The sequence below is a fragment of the Gavialis gangeticus genome, unplaced genomic scaffold (assembly GCF_001723915.1).
Source record: "Gavialis gangeticus isolate Ggan-Ray unplaced genomic scaffold, GavGan_comp1, whole genome shotgun sequence".
Lineage (NCBI taxonomy): Eukaryota > Metazoa > Chordata > Crocodylia > Gavialidae > Gavialis > Gavialis gangeticus.
In genome coordinates, this window is record NW_017729033.1 from 71469193 (window position 1) to 71488651 (window position 19459).

General features: G+C 41.7%; 1 protein-coding gene across 1 annotated transcript in view; it reads right to left on the bottom strand.

Moving 5' to 3' along the window:
• The window catches only part of CHIC2 (cysteine rich hydrophobic domain 2), a 40575-nt gene that overhangs the window by 12367 nt on the left and 8749 nt on the right, over positions 1-19459 (bottom strand). The window contains exons 2-3 of the mRNA XM_019526443.1: positions 13270-13324; positions 12897-13052 (exon numbers count right to left, since the gene is read on the bottom strand). Of these exons, the coding sequence (XP_019381988.1) occupies positions 12897-13052; positions 13270-13324 (211 nt within the window). The remainder of the gene's footprint in view (positions 1-12896; positions 13053-13269; positions 13325-19459) is intronic.

The window sequence follows — 19459 nt, forward strand, 5'->3', positions numbered from 1 at the left end:
GTGGCCTGTTATAAACTAGTCAGGGGGGATCAGCAGGCATTGGGGGAGTCACTGTTCCCCCAAGCACCGCCAGGAGTGACCAGGAATAATGGTCACAAGCTGGTTTAGGTTAGACATCAGGAGGCACTGTTTCACAAGCTGGCAGAGGGTAGGTTTAGGTTAGACATCAGGAGGCGGCAAGGGTCTGGAACCAACTTCCAAGAGAGGTGGTGCAGGCTCCTACCCTGGGGGTTTTTAAGAGGAGGTTAGATGAACACCTTGCTGGGGTCGTTTGACCCCAGTACTCTTTCCTGCCATGGCAGGAGGTCAGACAAGATGATCTGCCCAGGTCCCTTCTGACCCTAGAAACTATGACTCATGAATTCAGAACAGAACCTTCAGTTCTTGGGATTTTTTTCTTCTGGTGCACACAGAGAGCACCCAGCTGGTAAGTCTGGATGCTCTTTGTATGTGCCTTCTGTGGAGGGGAGTGGACAGGGAGAGAAATAAAAGAGAGGGGATGCAGATAGAGGCCCCCACAGTGAGCGAGGCAGTTGGGGCTGGGGTGAATGGGGTCCCAGAGCCAGGGTGGGTCATGTGGAAGAGCCATAGGAGGCTCGTCCAGAGGTGCAGGGGGCACAGCTCCCTGCCCCTTCATTCACCCCTGGGGGGAAGCATGGTGGGCATGCACCCCCTGGATCTGTGCATGGGGCAGAGGCAGGCAGCCTGCTGTAGGCTGGGGCTCTGCACCCTGCTGCCTTTGTCCTGGGAGCCGCGCACTGGCCATGTGTCCCCTGCCCACCTGTGGTGTCATACAACTCCTAGGGCAAAGGCAGCAGGGCGCACGGCCCTGTCCTGCAGCCTGCCCATACCTCCCCCCCACACGCCTCTGGACGAGCCTCCCGTGGCTCTGTTGCATGACCCACAACTCAACCCGCCTACCCCTCACTCCCAAGCCACAGCCCCTCCAGCCCTGCTGCTGCCCCTCACTCCTGACCCACAGTACCCTGCATCCTGCCAGGCTGTGCAGGGACCCCCCCTCCATGGCCTCCACCCCCCTCACACACCCACAGCCCCCCACACCTTCACAAATAACCCTCCCACATACACACACTGAAAAAATAGCATCTCATGATTTACATTCCACACCTCTTGACTTTTAAGAGCTTGTCTCAAGATTTTTGACAGGGTGGAGTTGGCAATACTGCACAGAATACAGTGGTGATGACTTCAGCTCTAGCACGCAGCATGGAGGATGTGGCAGTGGTGGCGGTGACAGCAGCAACAGCAGCAGAGCCAACATCCAAAGAGCTGGGGCTGCAGCACTGCTGATAGGGGGAAGCAGCTGGAGGGTAACCATTTGCCCTCCTGCTGCAGATCACAATCCATGTCCAGTAGGGCCCAAAGGCCACAGATACAGCAGCAAGCCAACCCTCTTCTCAACTTCCACTGGCCTGGTAGGCATCTTTAATTTGACAGCCCAGCCTTAAATGAAAAGTAAGAGCCACAAAATGATGACTTGTGTACCTATAGCTGGGCACAGGTTTCAGGCTGCAAATCCCAGTGTCAATAAAGTGCCAACATGTAGCTATAGATAGGTGAGAAGACAATTTCGTGAACACCTCTCTCTCTGGCATTTCTCATCAGCTGGCTTTGGCACCACCATGCTTCCTAAGAACTTATGTTCATCACTCTGCTTTAAATAGGAGAGAATTACATGCCTAACTACAGTTTATTAATTCCACTCAAGAGTTGGGTGGCCTTACTTTTAGGCATGCAAATGTTCAGTACCACTCTCCTTTTTTTAAATTCAGTTCCTTTCCACATATAACCTTTTTTGGAGTAACATTAAGCATTCAAGGGTATAATTTCAATATGTAGATGCAATTACTTTTTAAAGATCTTGCTGAATTAAATTAGCATTTAAAATATTCACTATGAAATTTCAAAGAACGAATTACTCTGTACTATTGAAAAGACATATCCGGCACCTAAATTGAAATGCAAAAATATAATTCTTTATTCAGAATATATAAAACTACAATATTCTATTCACATAAAGTAGTACTCCTTATAACAGACCAAAACAACTTTTTTGAAACAGGATAAGGATTTTACATACAAAAAAGTAAGATACCACCGAGTGTCCTGTAAATTGCTTCAGTCTTGTATATTGCCCTTCATTCCAAAAATAACAGCAAATTAAAAACAATTACAAGTTCTCTCCCAACATCTTACTAAACACTCATTTACTTCCCCACAAAAACCTAGGAAGAGACCTTTACTGAGTATCCTGACGGTAATCAAAACTGAGCTTTGATAGCAGAAGGATGGGGTAGCAAGTTCTAGATTCAGTGATCCCAGACCAAGAATCATCAGCTATACTCTCTTAAAAACAAAACAAAACACTCCTAATTTTGTGACTGTTTAATCACCGTTACTAAGTTGTCATAGAAAATATTTCAGATTCCAGATATTGAGGGCTTTATAGGAAAGCCTACATTGAAAGGGCATCGGAGGGGGAAAACAAATCATAGATTTCACAGACGTTAGGGGCTGGAAGGGACCTCAAGGATCATCAAATCCAGCTCCCTGCCCCAGGGGCAGGAAGTTAGCTAGGGTCAAAAGACCCCAGCAAGATAAGCAACGTTGTCCTTATACGGTGGATAGGATTGGAAATGGAGAGTGAGAGATGCTCTAAGTAGATAATAGTAAACCTGTATTCTGGTACATGAGTTCTACTGTAATTTAGTTTTCCTGAACAGACAAAAATAAACAAGGCCATACAAGAGTGTTATTATTCCAGTCTTTTTCCAGTCTTGTACTTGTTTTATTACTGTGGAATCAAGAAAAAACAAAAATCAAAATGAAACACTAAAATTAAATTTACAAGCAACTAGAACTTACCCTGTATTCTGTTTGTTTATAGGCTCATACATCTACTAGCATCTAGTGTATTATTCTATCAACTGATTCACCAAAATATTAGTCCATCCCCAATTTGAAATTCTGAATATTCTTCAGAACTTGATTTTAAATGTCAAAATGATATTATGGGCAAACAACAAGGTTACTGCTCATAAAAATGCATTCCCCTCATAATTTTAGTTCAACCAAAAGCTGATGTGTATACAGCAAACTGAAGATCTAAACCACTATTCTAAATGTCAATTTCAAGGCCAATGTTTCTCTAGTGGTTTCAGCAGCATTTCAGATTTGCTTCAGCTTTATGTGAAGTTGCAAGTAACAAGCAGCTTTTAAAAGTCTCACTAGAGGCAGCTCTTAAATAATTTATCTTAGTCAACTTAGATACCTTTCACATGAAGCTACTTAAAAATGTTCAATGAAAATATGCGTTTTACACATCTATCAGCTGGTTTTTGGGGATTTGGAGGTTCTAATCACATCACAGCTGTTATCATTTCTCTTCCAGTTTGATATCATTTGTCCCATTTTATTCATTGAGGACTGCAGGTATCAGCTTACATAAAAATTGATTACAGTCTTTTCAGAAAGCGTCTTTGGATAGACACCTTGGCCTGAAGGGCTTTTTGCATTGTATCAAATATATCATTCTTGTAAAATGATTGCCCTTTGGATTAAGGTCTAACATACATTTGTGAAATCTGCAAATTGTCTCAAGAGAGAACACCGTCACAGAACCTGCTGTGAATACTGAGGAGTCAGACCTACAAACTGTATTTCCTCTTGCAATTTTGTTCACTGTAACCTGACAGATACGACACATAAAACATAAGGGAATAAAGGTTATTAGAATCCCGAAAAGTAGAGCAGCATGTATTTTGACAGGTGAAAACTCTTGCAAGCTGGTTTCAAAATTTGTATGGAAACAGCTTTGCTGCAGTGCTGTGCAGTCCCTGAAGCAGCTACTAGACTGAGAAGATCTCAGATACTCCAAAACTATGCATGGCTTTCTGAGACACAGAATGGATGGCCTTGCTTGTCTTTGCCTGTTCACGCGACTACTTGACAACACCACAGCAATATAACACTTGCATTGAAAGATCATGAAGGTAAAGTCCGAGTTCAGTTGTTTGGCATAATTTCTAACATACTCATGTGGAAGGCAGATTTGTCAGCTGACCATTCCCCCTGAATCTGTAGATGATCAAGGTGTATTCCCCATCTGTGGGCAAAGTATCTGTAGCCAGAATCTCTGATAGGATCGACACAGAAGACAGAACTCCACTACATACCTAGTTTTGTTGCATCCACCTGCCAGAAGTTACAGGACTTACGTGGAAAATAAAACCTTTATCCATGCTGCCTGGTAAGCAGATACAGTAAATCTCAACCATCCTTGGGCTAGGATGAAATCTGGCATACTGTGTCACATGCACTGTAAATTTTAGATAGATTATTACTTGCATCATTCTGATGCACATGAAGCTTCTGCATGTTCTTCCTCATTGCCTGGAATTTTTGCTGAGGCTGGTAAACTGTTGCCAACTCAATGTTTGAGATGGGGCTGGTATGGACTTGCATCTGTTAACCCTTGTGACCAGTGAGGCAAAGAAAACTAGTCTTTAGTATTGGGCCAGTGGCTTCCTGAAAGGATGAACTGCTTATTAGTCAGTTGCCCAGACAAGGCCATTCCTGGACCCCTTACCTCATCAGTTATGCTACCACTGTAGCTAGAACTTTGGTGAACAACACTGGTGCTGATAGCAAACTGAAATAATCTGTTCTGGTTACATGATGTTCTTACCACAAATTGTAAATATTTTCTTTATGCTAGAAGTATTGCCACATGGAGGCAAGCATTTTATAGATCAAGAACCATAATCTAATCTTGTGGTGTCAAACACACTTGGCTCCAGAACTCAGATGAGTGGCATGAGGCCAGTCCATGGGGTGGATCAGGTTTGCAGACTGGCCCCACACACCTGTATGTGGAACCAGTCAGTGTGCATCACATGAAAAGTCCAGTCCAAGATCCATTGGCAGTATCATAGGCCAGGTAAAAGGGCCCATGGACTGTACCTAGAAATCCCTGATCTAATCCATGACATCAAGAAACAGATGAGAGGTGCTACGACAGCCATCCAGAATTTAAAATGATGAATCACAGTGCTGACATATCAGAAGATCCAATTTTTCCCCCACCCCCTTATTGTCAGGAGGTAAATTGTGGGAGCAGAAACATTTCCGTCCAAATTCTTAAGGAACTTCTTCCACTGTTCCATTTGTTATAGTGGGTCAAATGTCTTAGAAATTGTGAGGGACCTCTTGTAAGAATGAGAAGAAAGGGTTAGAAAAACTTGCAATTCATTGGAATATCCCTTGTTTGTTATCTTGGGGACTAGCTGTTCTGAGGTAATCCCAGTCCAAATTTCTCTGAAATAAAGTAGCTGCCAAACTAAGGAAAAGGAAACAGATTAGTAAGCGGCCTGGCAAAGCTCTCAACATTCTCATTATATTCCTTTTCTGGACAACCACTGATGTGTGGCACATCAGAAACAGCCAAGGGAATGCCACAGATGGACTCAGTGTATTTTACTTTGGGGTTCAGAAAAAAAGCTGTAGCCGTGGCCTATACAAAACACTGTTTTATTGTCGTAGAAGAATGTACAATGAGCAGAGGAAGCTCTTGAATCTTTACAAATGGAGCATGGTGTTGCTACTGATATTGTTGTTTTGAAAGGTTAAATCTTCTGTGGTCAATTTGAACCTCAGGAAGAATACCAGACACCTGCAGTAAGGATGACCGTGCCTCCTGTAACAGATGTAGCTATGGTCCTACCCACTATATCTGCTATATCAAGTACTATTTGGAGCACCATGCTGCCAGTATGCTGATCTGCTGTATTGGTTCTTTCTGTTGCTCCTTTCTTGCTACAAAGGTAGTGTCTGTCCCATAATAGGGAATTAAATTGCAGGACATTTCACCTTTGAGAAACAACTGAGGAGAGATATGAAATAATGAAGTGCATGAAGTACACAACAATGTCCTATTTACCATCTCTCACAATACTAGAACTGAGACATACTGCAATCATTAGGAAGCAGGTTTAAAACAAACAGGAAATTCTTTTACACTTGGCATGTAATTAACTGGTAGAAGTCATTACCACAAGATGTTGTAGAGGCTAATGATTACCAAGGTTCAGAAGAAGACTGGACAGGATAGGTCTATCAGAGGATATTACTTATTATATTTATGAGTACAACCTACAAATTAGGCCTCTGAATTCTGGGAGCACTAAGGCAAGACAGGCATGGGACAGATCATCCACACAAAACAATGGGCTAGACAGACCTATGGTATGATTCAGTACGGCCTCCCTCATATTCTTATGTTTTCCAGTACTAAACTCCCAATGACAGAATATGTGCAGTCACCTGAACTGTAAACCATCACACAGTGAACCAGTTCTACAGCAATGTATTTTGTTAATTCAATGAGTCATTTATCCAAAATATTTCGTGTCTCAAAATATTTATCACATCATCCAAAACTGCAACATAATACACAGTATAATTAGTTGAAATTCTATAATCTAGATTACATTCTGGCTACTGAGATCATTTTTCTCAATTTTAGTCTGAGAACACTGCTGTATCTTTAACATTTTTATTGCTATATTTTCACATGTACTACATGCCCCCAAATAAAATACACACCTTGTTTTTTGGAAGCCAGAATGCAAAATATAAGACTTTTCCAGAGTCATGGCTGATTATGTGACTCAGAGTAAATCCTCCTAGGAACAGAGTGTGATAATCCAGTAGATAGTCTGGGTGAGGCTACAGCAACTCAAGCAAACTGTCTCATAGGATGTCACATCTGTACGCTCCAATTTCCCAGAAGAGCTTACTCTAAGTCATACAAAGATAAACACACACCCCTGCAAGGACAGTGGCAAGACTGTTAGCTCTTTACTGTAAGTAGTTCTTTATATAAATTCCTGGAACTAAAGTGTTTGTTTCCACATCACATGCCTCAAGGTGCTACTAGCAGCCCATCCAATGCTTCAGGAACAAGCTACAATGCTCAGCCAATAGCTACAGCTATGAGAAAGTTACCATAGGGCCAAACACAAGCAGTAGCCATCTTGGTCAACTGCACAGCATCTCCAAATGTGATTATTTTCCAGAAAATAAAAATTAAGATGCACACGAATTTGGGAAGGGGGGCGAGGGGGAGAAGGTTCATGTGGAATCTGGGGAAGTACTGTACTGTTTCTGTATTGCAAAGGCATTATCTGTAAAGAGATAATACTGAGTATTTTAGTACCTTATATTTAAACTACCTTATTACTGTAACAAGCTAACACAACTGACCAGTAAATCTAACAGCACCAAACTACAACTATAAAGTGACAGATACGTATTCAAGTAAATTATTTTAATGCTGTTTCGCAGTAAAGTACACCACAGAATTACAGCAATATTGAGAAAAACATGCTCTTAGAAACTTTCTATAGGTTTTAGCAGGGCAGGGAGAAGGATGTTGAACTGTTAGTAAGCTAGTCTGTTCCCAGGATCTACAGATAAAGAAATTATTTGTATTCAAGCACCATTTGGAGGCCCTATGTTCACTGTGCTATGTATAGACCATACAAACACAAAGGAACAGTTGCTTTTTAAACCCTGGAAGCTGTAAACACAGAAGTAGAATCCAGTTCAAAGTTTAAAAAACAGGTAAATATTTAGCTCATGAATGCTGCTAAAACAGGGGTGGACAAATATTTTGGCTGAAGAGCCACTTAATGACTTTGGTGAGCTGTCAAGGGCCGCAGAAGTAGCCCTGTACCTTGACAGGTAACCCATCCTGATTGAGATCTTGGGACCAGAACTCTCACCCCTAACCCCTGACCTTTGCCACTGGAAGGCCTTCCCCTTGCCCCTTGAAGTACTCCTTTTGGGAGGGTGATCTGCCACCTTCAAACCAGAAAAAAACCCTAAATCATATACTAAAAATCAAATATCTACTTTAACACATTTTTATTTTATTTAAAAAAAAGTTTTGCCCTGACTTGTGTGTGTTTGCACAGTATGTATAGAGGTGATTGCATAATAGCTCAGAATAAAGTCTTACTCTTGTACATTGTGTGGGGGGGAGGGGTTGACAGGGTTGTAAAGGGGTGCAGGGATACGTGTGCGCGTCAGTAAGTGGGTGTGGGATTTGTACAGGGGTGGGGCTGTGGGGTACGTGGCAGAATGCAAGTGGGTGGGTGTGGGCCCCCTCACCACACGCCCCACCCCCATGGCACACAGCCCCTGCCAGCAGCGGCAGCAGCAGCAAGCCCTTGATGTGCTCATGGCCTGCACAGGCAAAGCCTCCTGGTGGTGTGTGGCTCTGGCTGAGTCCCAAGATCTGCACACAGTAGCACGGAGCCAGCCCAGCTTGGCCCACTGGTGTGCACCTTCAAGCCAAGCCAGGTTAGATCCGTGCCAGTATGTGGGGTTCCCAGCACTGCAGGCAGGAGCTGCACACCATCAGGCAAGGCCAGGACAGCTCTGTGCCTGCTCATGGGGCTTCCAACACTGCAGTGGGGATCCACACGTGGAGTCAAGGAGCCAGACTGACCCAGCTTGAAGGCATGCACTCCCAGTTGCACTACTGGGAGCCCCACATGCTGGCATGGAGCCAGCCGAGTCCGGCTTGATGGCATGCAGCTCCCAGATGTGCCAGGAGCTGCATGCGGCAGCACGGAACCCACCTGGCCCATTCATACATGGCTCTCCACAACTCCCAGCTGGAGTTCTGGTTGTTGTGGGGAGTCATGTGCCATTGGGCTGGACTGGCTCTGTGCCTCTGTGTGGGGCTCCCAGCTGGATTATTGGAAGCCCCATGGAGGCTAAGGCACAGAGCTGGCTCAGTCTGATGGCATGCAACCTCTCAAAACCCACGCCTTGCTTTAACTTCCAAAGGGGCAGCTGTGGGCTGGTAATAATTGCCTTCTGGAGGGGCCCTGCAGGCTGAATAAAATGGCCTGGCAGTCCAGCCGGCCCATGGGCTGTATTTTGCCCACCCCTGTACTGAAGTGATAACAACTCTTGAAATGTAAGGGCTCCAAGGGCTCATTTCAGACGGCTGTGCGAGACAAAAAAAATTTTGAAAAGCAGTAAACAAGTTTTAGAGGACTTTATTTTTTTTCCTTTTAAAAAAAAAAACAAACAAACCTTGCTTCTAAACAAGTGAGTTAACCCTCATTTTTTGTTCCTGCCACTTCCGAAGAACTGAACAGACTTCATGAGGCTGCACTGCCTTGTATTGACTGACCGAGGTCTTTCTCCTCTTTTAACTGTACTGTTCTGTACTATGTTAACATCTAGTGTATTCTTGGGTTGTCTCCAAGCCCACACTAGTAAGAACATTTGCTTCCTTTAGGGTAGGAGAGGATTAAGAGAATTAGAAGTCTCCTACCCTAGAAGTTCTTGTTTCTCCTTTACATAGGGATTAGAAAGTTTGCTGTGCTTATCATCTGAGTTGGCACTCCTCCTTTGCCTAGGAGAGCACAAACAAAACATAACACGATATGATTTGGCTGGGGTGATATGACTGTGGCATCCATTCCTGCCCAGGGCAGGGGGCCGGACCTGATAATCTGTTTAGGTCCCTTCTGACCCTAAGCACTGAAACTATAACCCAAATATGTCTAAGTTTCTAATAAAACTAGATTCTGGTAACATACAAGACAACAAATCTTGGCCTAAAATTTTCCCAAGCTTAAATAATATTTGGGTCATTGCATAAAACTCTTGCATAAATTACTGCATCCAAATCGCTACTGTAATGCAGCTCTTCAAGATATACTCCAATCACCTCAGGTACTCTGTATTAAGGTTAGCAAGCTACATCTGCTACTGTGATTTAACTGCAATCACTCTGCATCTTTATACTAGACTCTAGTATGAAACATTAAACAGATACATGGATGCTTTGAGCCTTCCCAATTTATGAGAACTACCTTTAAGGAAACCCCCAAGCCAAACTGTTTTCTCCCCTAACCAATGCAGATAATTTAGTCTCTTCACTTCCTGCTGCATTTTTCTTTCCAGCCACCAATAAGTTCTGTGACTTCTTAGACTCCCCATCCCATGCAAAGCACCCAGCCAGGGGAGCAAGCAGAATCCCTCACTCTGAAGTAGACCCATTTTACCCCCCTTCTTGTAGGGGAATTACATAATAAAGTCCAAATCAATAAAATGGATGACCTCAATGAGTTCTGCTACCTGCAAAAGCCCAGTAATGATGAAATCCTCCCTCTCTACTATTTGGGCACAGTTCAAGTTTGTTAGAATAACATTTCCCTTATCTTAATGTATATGTAGGTACAGTAAATTTACTGGAAGATTCCAGACCACATCACAATCTCATAGTCTTACTTTATCAATAGAAAAAATAAATTTTGAATACAGGCAAAATCAAACAGAACAGACTCTGCAATCTAGGGAACAGAACAAAACCAGAAGGAATAGGTTCCATTCTCAACTCATTTACTGGGAAAGTCATTTAACTTCTCTGTGCCTTTCCCCACATGCAGAGATGACAACAACAACCTCATTTGTTAAAAGTGTCTTGATACTATTGATGCAAAAAGCTGTATAAAATATACCAATATTTTTATAATAAAATTTTGGGGATCAAAAGGTACTGCAACTTTTTAAAAATTCTCACGTTCTGTGCTGCACCTAAGGGGAAAGGGGACAACATCATTTTAAATTACCTTTAGGCCTCCCTGACTTGAGACTGCTTAAATTATGGTAACCTACTATCAGTTTCCTTGGGTAGCAGCACTGTCCACAATCTCTGCAATGCTATATGTTAACCACAAATTCTCTCACTCCAAGTATGCTCCAAACCACCCCTTTCTGCACAATGGCTAGGTCACAGGTTTTCAAAGAAGTCACTGGAGAGACAGAATTCTTACGCTAGAATTCTTCCCCAGCCAGATTACAGGTTTGGGCATTTCAATTTGGGTACTCATTTTTGTCCTTTCTGGTTTCTCTCTTCAAAGTCATTTTTTTTATTTTCCTCTAACAATGATCCTTTCCAGTTGGTGGCCATGGTTTCCCTTTGCATCACCCTTGTAACAACCCTGTTTGATGGGCAGCCCCTGCCACCATGGATACATATACTACTACACCAACATTTGTACTCTTAAGACAGATTTAACTGATCTTTAATCTACCAGTTTCCCTACTTTCTGAGCCTCAAGCTTCAGATCAGAGGCATCCAAGCTGTTAGATAAAAGGTCAGGGCATTCTGCTTTCTGGTTCCAGCTTGGCTAGGAGAAATCTGGGATTTACTGTCAGCCTTGAGCTGTTCATATGGGTTATCTCATGAATTGCAGCTGCCATAGCTCATGGACAGCAGCCCTGACCTGCTGCCATTTTTCTGCTTTTCATCAATTTCAGAATATATACTGTTTTTCCTTCATATATAAAAGGTGTATATAACCCAACTAAGACCACCACTAGAACAGTTTCCATCCTCCTCAAAACAGAATATGCATGTACACACATCCATCCCAAAAACTTAACCTTCTTGTCTCAGCTTTATGGGTCATCTGAATAACAAACTTCAGCTGAAACCCTCCTGTAATTTGGCAGTTCCTAGTTTCTATGCAGAACCTTCACCCCTACCCCAGAGCCTTGGCTCCACCTCTCTCAAATATTCTGACCTCTCATATTCTAACTGGAGTTAAGATGCCCTCACAGCATGACTTCTTTAATTAAATCGGCACCTTTGCACAAGACTGATGCAAATCAAAATAGTCAAAAGGTGCTCTGTATTCTTTCGCAGAGTTTATCATCCTCTTAAATGTTGACAGTGTCTGATCTAGCACAGATACAGAAGGGAGAAGAAATGAATTACAATAAGACTGCAAATCAGCATGCCCTCCATCTTTTTTATCCACAGACCAGAATAAGCAAGGGTACCAGAATTAAAAAAATCACTTCTATTCATACTACAGCTCTGACTGAAAATTACTATATTTCAGCAAAACATCTCATGATTGCTGCCAGACTGGCAACCCTAGAAATTCAAGTATTCCAAGGGCTCATTTCAGAAGTTTATGCAAGACAACCCTGTCCGTCCCCCCACCACCAACCCCCACCACAAAAAAAAAAACTTACTGCTTTTCATGGTTATCAGAGTATCACTTTGATTATTTTTCCTTTCTTTAAAAAAAAAAAAAATCTGGTCTCTAGACAAAGGAATTAGCCTCCCTTATTTTGTTTCTGAGACTTCTAAGAACCAAACTGACTTCTTGAGGCTGCACAGCTTATCCTGACTAAGGTTCTCCCCTCCTTCTGTTTTAACTCCACTGTTTAACCTGTTTATGTCTTGCAACCAGGCACTTTGAAGTGCTGAGTCACAGAAAGCCCCCAGCTCACCATAACCTGCCATTTTAAACATATGGGGTACATTTAAATTGCTGAGGCAAGGGTTACAATATTGCTAACATGAGAGCACATAAAGCCCCTGCCAGGAGATGAAGTGAGAGAAGGTATGTTTGCCATGAAAACAGAGGAGATAGGAGGGAAGTATGAAGGGAGGGTGAAGGAAACAGGGTGCAAAATAGTGAGATACAAGGAGCCCCAAGCTTTTCAGACATCTAAGTAACCACCATCTAAGTTTCTAAAAGGTCCAAACTGGATATTATGGAAAAGAAAGTGGATGGACAAGATTAATTCACCTGCAATGTTGAACGTAGTTTTCTGAAATAAAATCATTGTGGGTCTGTCCAGTTTCCATTATAACCTAAAGAGCTAGTCTAATGACAACTTGCACCAAAAAGAACAAAAGGTATGATTAATGCTGATTAAGTCATTTTGGTTTAAAACCGTTTTGTTCATTTTGAAAACTGGATGCACAGATAGGAATTATTTCCAAATTCACAAACACATAAGCAAGCAATAATAAATACAATCCAACTTACTCTTTTACTGAGGCAAATAACTGGCCACATACTACAACCTAAGGTACAGCAGCAACAAAGGCAGCCACAAAGTAGCCATCGGACATTAACAGGAAGGTTCTTCTTAAGACAACTGTTAACTCTGCTGATGCTGGCTTTAAATTCCTCTGGTGCAACCTAAGAAGAATTAAAAAAGGAAAAGGAAAGGAAAATAACTCTAATACCATTGCATTATAACTTTGTAAGTTTTCTTGTAAAGCTTGAGTATATATAGAAATCTAAATATCAAACTTGTCTAGTAACGAAATCTTGTTTACTAAATTCTAAATTTTATCAGCTCGTTATACATTTCTAACTTAGCCTTACATTTCTAACTTATCCAAAGGATACTAACCTTTCCAGTTAATGATGAAGGGAATTCAGATTCAAATCTATTGCTCAGTCCAAACCTGCAAAAACAACATAAAAACATACCAGGAAAATGGTAATTCAGCGCACACATCATGAATGCCTCAAAACATACATCAAAGCTCATCTAAAAAGGACACTGCTAACTTGGGGGGGGGGGCTTTCAAAAATGTTATATCTACTATAATTATAGGAAATCACTCAAATTATTATAACTGAAAGTTTAAAGAAAACAATAAGTGGTGTGCACCAAGCTAAAAAAGACATTATATATAGTCTATTTTTTGGTTTTGTTAACACTAGCTACTCTTCCTCAAGCCCTCTAAGGGGGTGTTTTCTTGAAGGTTCTGGTGCTGGTGAAAAGGCCTTTTAAGTGTAGATACACATAAACATGAAAGAAAAAGGATGCATTTGATGTTGCATTAAGCCTTGGTCAAAAGACTATTCTAGACACAAAAAGGGAAGGGGATCCAAAACCAGTTAAATTTTTTTTTTTTTTTTAAATTTCTGGACATATTTAAGAGGCATTATAACAAAGTATTTCTTGAAGCCAGGGGTAGCCGGATCCCGTGGGCTCTACATGGCACACATCACATGGTGCTTGTCCAGGGTGCTCACACTGAACCAGCCCTGCACGCTAGCCCTCAGGCCAGTCCCATACTAGTGAGGTCTGATGAATCTGACGCTCCTGCTTTGAGCTGATCAAAAAGATCAAGTTGACAGTATTTCTTTAATTAATATCATCATGGCTTAAACAAGTTTTAAATGACTACAAAATATGTAATCAAACTAAGCTCTCAAACATTACAGCCAAAGATCCATGAATCATACCAAGTAAAGAGCCTTATGGACTATTATTATAGCAGTGCTAGCTACAACAATTTTGCAATGATAACAGAGTAGTAGTCTACAAACAAAATGTAAACATAATAATTACAAAATTGATTCAATTAAATTCAGCTATACTTGGCACATGTTATTTTCCTGTATTGTAGGAAAATATAAAGGTAGATAAAGCTCAGGTTGCGCAGTTTTTAACATGAGAGGCCTATGCTTGCCTAGAACACCATAACCTTCAACAAGAGTCTTTGTCTGGTCCACCCAGGACAACTCAGTCAAGACCTAGAAGTCTTCCTCCTTGGGCTGAATATTAATTCTCATTGACATACATAAAACAAAGCAACCCTGAAAAAAACTTCTTAGACAGTTTTCCATTCAAGATGTTAAATGATAACAGCTAAGAGACTAAAGTAGTCTGGAACTGTAAGATGCTTTACCTTTCAAACAGATTTAAAAAAATAGATGAGAAAAGTTTTAACTTGCTCATTTTAACTCCTATATGGTTTTAAAACTTTGCCATGTGTGCAGATCTTATTAATGCCCACAACTCAAGGCAAATCTGAATGCATTGCAATATTGTGGAAGAAATTCTAATACATAATGTACAAAAGCACTCACCAATGGCTGGCGCAACAATGCTTGTTTTCCACTGACTTGTACAGAATTTAATTTTGTACTTTTACAGAATTACACATCTAACTTTTATACTACAGGAATCTTCAAAACATTAACCAATGCAGTCTTAATGAACTCAATCCACAGAGACCTGAAGTAGAGGTTTAATTGTCAACAAATATTAGTCCCAAGGCACAGACCAACAGTTAAAAGTAGGTGCAGAAAAGTTTCTCTGAAGCATCAGCATAGGAAGCTAAGAAATAAAGTTAAAGGTTAGTGTGATAATATATTGGTCAGTGGATGCTACTCCATCATTTGTATCCCTCCAAGGTGGGATGACCTGGCCAGAGTAAAATAAAACAAACATTTTACAGGAAAAATAAATATCTAAAAATAGTGACCAAAAAAAGTTTGTACCTTGACCATGAATATGTCTCATCACTTATTACTGAACTCGGAAAGCATATCAAAACCCCTGCTGGATCTGATGCTCTCTATACTATACTCTTGCTCTGATATGGTACTGGTTGGGATTCAAACAACTTATGTTAAGTTACAACCATTTACCTAATATACCTTGATGGTTTGAAATGAATGAAAATGAGAGTTACCTTTGCTAGACAAATCAAGTTCATGTTACCTGTTCAAATGTGTCCTTTACCTAATGTAAATTCACCTGAATTTTAGCTCAAATCTCTATTAAGGGCAATGAAAATTACTGTTCTCCTTTCCCCATGCAAGTTATTTTTCAAAATAAATAAAAAATGTATCCCATTAGGTATTGCTTTGATTTCTGTACTTGTATTAAAGCACTCCAAGTAATAATTGCATCATGAATGCTTACTGTATTTAAATTTTAGGCTAAAAATCAATTCTCAGCATAGTTCCTAGAAAAAGGTTGGGCAGAAGATTCTTAAGCTTCAGCGCTGATTTACACTTGAAAAGGCCATCTTTTTCAACAGTCTATAGTTGAAGCAAACCATTTCTACACTTGAAAAATTGAAGGACAAATACACATCCTGAAGAGCAAAGTGGCACCAAAACAAGATGTGCTTTTAAAGCTATGGGGCCAAATCCAACTCCTCTTTTGGTGGAGAACTAGCACTTATCTTCAGCTGTATAAATGCCATTTTGAGTCATTAATACAGCTTTTTAAATCATACTGCCCCTGTGCACATGCATGTGCGCGCACACACACACACACACACAAGGAAGGACTTGTTCTGGCTATTAGTAGCAGCCAGGAGAGAAAGATGCACTAGGCCAGGAAGCAACACAACCAAAAGGGGTGCTGCCTGATAAGAGAGGGTCCTTAAGTTCTAGCCCCTACGCTACTAGTGGGACAAGCTAGCCTACTGCTGTCAGCCCAATTTTCTCCAATAATTATTAAATGCAAAGTGCAGAAACTATTGGGGAAGGAGCAGAAGCCAGAATTCAGAGCAAACTCAATTCCCAGACTGTGTCTGTAGCACTAACACAGTGCTTCTGGCCTGTTCTCCGCTTGGCCTCACTTATCTTGCTTTTTTGGCCAGTCAGTAGGCCAGCTTCAATAAAGGTGGAAGCTGGTCTTGGCAATGCCTAGCCCAGGGGTCAGCCACCCCCAGCACGCATGCTGAGCATGGCACGCAAGGCCATTTTGCTTGGCACACCAATGCCAGCCCGGGTCCTAAGCAGTTGCTGCCAGTCACAGAGCCCAGGCTGCTCCCAGCAGGCGGCTGGGAGGCCGCAAGTCCTGATGCAGGCAGACCGGGCTCCGTGGGCCAGCTGCAGCTGGGAGGCTGTAAACAGCTGCTCCGGGCTCTGGTATGTCAGTACTCCGGCACCTTCCAAGGTAGACATTGTGGTTTTTTCAGCACTCCGGCCAAAAAGCATTGCCTACCCTGGCCTAGCCCATCACCTGGATGCTAGGGCACTTGCCAGCAAAATGGGAAATGTGGGGTCAAGCTGACTGAGGGAGGCCTAGGAACCTGAGTCTTCCAGTGTCTGAACAAGTGCCCCTAATCCAAAGCCGTAAAAATTCCAGGCAGCTGGGAGCCACACACCATATAGGCCACAGCCCCATGGGCAGCCTAACACACTACCTCCACACCACACACACAGTCCAACTACTGTCCACCCCCCACAGCACAGGTAGCTTGGCTCCCTCTGCCACATATCCAGCAGTATACCCCTCTTCTCCTCTCTCCTCCCAGCAGTGTGGTCAGCCCAGCTTCTGCCTCCCAAGTGCAGTGCAAGCAATACAGCCCTCTCCCCTGCTATTTGTGCAGCTCAACCCCCCTGGCCCTTTTCCACTACAGGGGCAAAAGCAGGGACAGGTAAAAGCTGGAGGACAGTGGAAGAGCCTGAAGAACCCAGCTGCGTCAGCAGGAGCAATGGGGCGGGGGGGGGGTCCACTGGCCACCAGTTGGACAGCTCTCTTCTACCCATTAAGCTGTTGGACTGAGAGGTGGGAGAAGCCTTCTCTTCCCATTTCGCAAATTAAATGGCGTTGCACACCCGTCAAGGAAGGGTCAGATCCAAAAGCCATATAACTGACTTGAAATACCATTTACAGTTAACTGTGTACTTAAGTTTAAGTTTCTTTCTGGTTATGATGTTTCATATTTTGCAGGAGGATGGAACAGGTGGAATGCTTCCCTGGGCAAGGAATTTCTCTTGTGTTCAGGCAACTCTAAGCTCTGTGAGCATGCAAATTTAGCTCAGAACAAAAGGCAGGAGCAAGGGTGTCAGCTTGGTCTAATAAAAGATATCACCTCTACCCAGAGTTCTGATTCCATTTGCCTGTAAACCAATAAGGTTACAACCTGTATCCCTGAAACATGGAAGATATCAAATTTAGCCATTTGTTATATGAAAACTTGATAGTTTTACAAGAAGGCAAAATTCAACACCTTAAAACCTGAAAGCTGACACCCTTGCTCCTGCCTTTTGTTCCAAGCTAAATTTGCATGTTCACAGAGCTTGGAGCTGCCTCAATACAAGAGAAATTCCTTGCATCTACCCACCCTCCTGCAAAATATGAAACATCATAACCAGAAAAAAAACCGTAATCCAACATCCTGCTTACCATCAGACAAGTCTGAGGTAAATAGACTGCTCTAACTTTTATCTGAGCCTAATTTGCACAAAATGAACTTTTCTAACTAGGAGATCTTATAATACCTTCAGCTCTCCTGTGAGTTATGAATTTTCATATCCACCTAGAAGAAATGTTACAATCTTTGCATTCTCCTATGCCTGAGGAAGGGTGTCGTGCCCAAAAGCTTGCAAATAAAGATTTTTTTGCAAATATCTAGTTGGTCTAATAAAAGATCTCTCTCTAACCAGAGTTCTGATTCCTTTTTGCTTGTAGACCAATATGGCCACAACCTGTAACACTTAAAAACAGGTATTCAAAACATTTGCTACTTATGATGAAATAGTGTATTCTCTGAGTTCACATTAAATACATTTATTTATTACTTTATGAATTTTGAGTATTTGGCCATCTAGGAAATGCAGCACCTAGTAGTAGTAGACCTTTTATGTCCTAAATTATGCAAAGCTTCCATATAGTTAAAACTCTTAGAATGAACTCTTGTGCATGATACAAGTCCCTTACTTCACATGGACTGCTGAGAAGAATTTACTACTGTTTTTGAAAGTCAGACACAACAGTAATAATCAGCATAGAAAAAGTTCAGGAAGAAATTCATAACTGGCCTTCAGAGCAGGGTCTGAATGGTATACTCTAAATGATACATGGGATTTTATAAACAGGATTATGGAAAATAAAATACTGAGCAGGTGCTTGTTAAATGAACACAGTGCATTCTAGGCTCTAAATGATGCAATGGTCCCAAGGGGGGTGAAGAAAGAAACAAAAAAACACACCAAAACAGTAAGAGGTATCACAACAGTACTATACTTAGAAACAATCAAAACATATGCACAAGGGGCCCTATTAAAGTTTTAGAGGCATTTTTAATCTTTTGAGTACTTGCCATAAAATCATAACAATATTTAACATTTATGTATATGTGCATTTTTTGTGCAAAGACACAAATTCATTAATTTGTTAAAAACTCCTCCATATTCTATCACTCAGTATCAGAAAAAGCCACATGCATCATCATCAGGGCTGGAATGTTTAGATCTACTGCGCTGACCTCTGCCACTTGAGCTAACAAAGCAACTGATAGCATTAGCAAACTAACATCCTTAACATGGGATATTAGAGGGCTCAAACACATTTTGCTGTCCAGTTTACAGAGATAATTGTTGATAAAAAAGTTAAGTCTTAGTTTTGTCCCCAACTTGCAGTTCCTATTTTCCTTCCTCTTAGCTACTGCCTCTACTTCTATTCCCCAAGGTGCCAACCTTGTTCCCACTGGTATCTGAATCAGCAGCTTCTTCCTCTGAACTACCTAGGCACAGCAGGCAAGGCATGGAAAGAGCAAGACTGACCTTTACCCTGCTCTCTATTCAGATGCCCATAGATACTGTGAACTAACCTGCAAGAAAAGTCTTGTTCTGCATAGCACTGAACTTGGGGTCGGGCTAGAAGATCTACTAGGTCCCTTCCGACCCTTAATCTATGAATCTTAATCTATGAATCTATGAAGCATGCCCAGGACAGATGTAATGCACAAGAAAGTTTGCTGCGCCTAAAATATCTACCTGAACTGTACCTAACCTATGATTTTTCAAAGTTCAATAAACTGGGCGAATTTCAATACAGA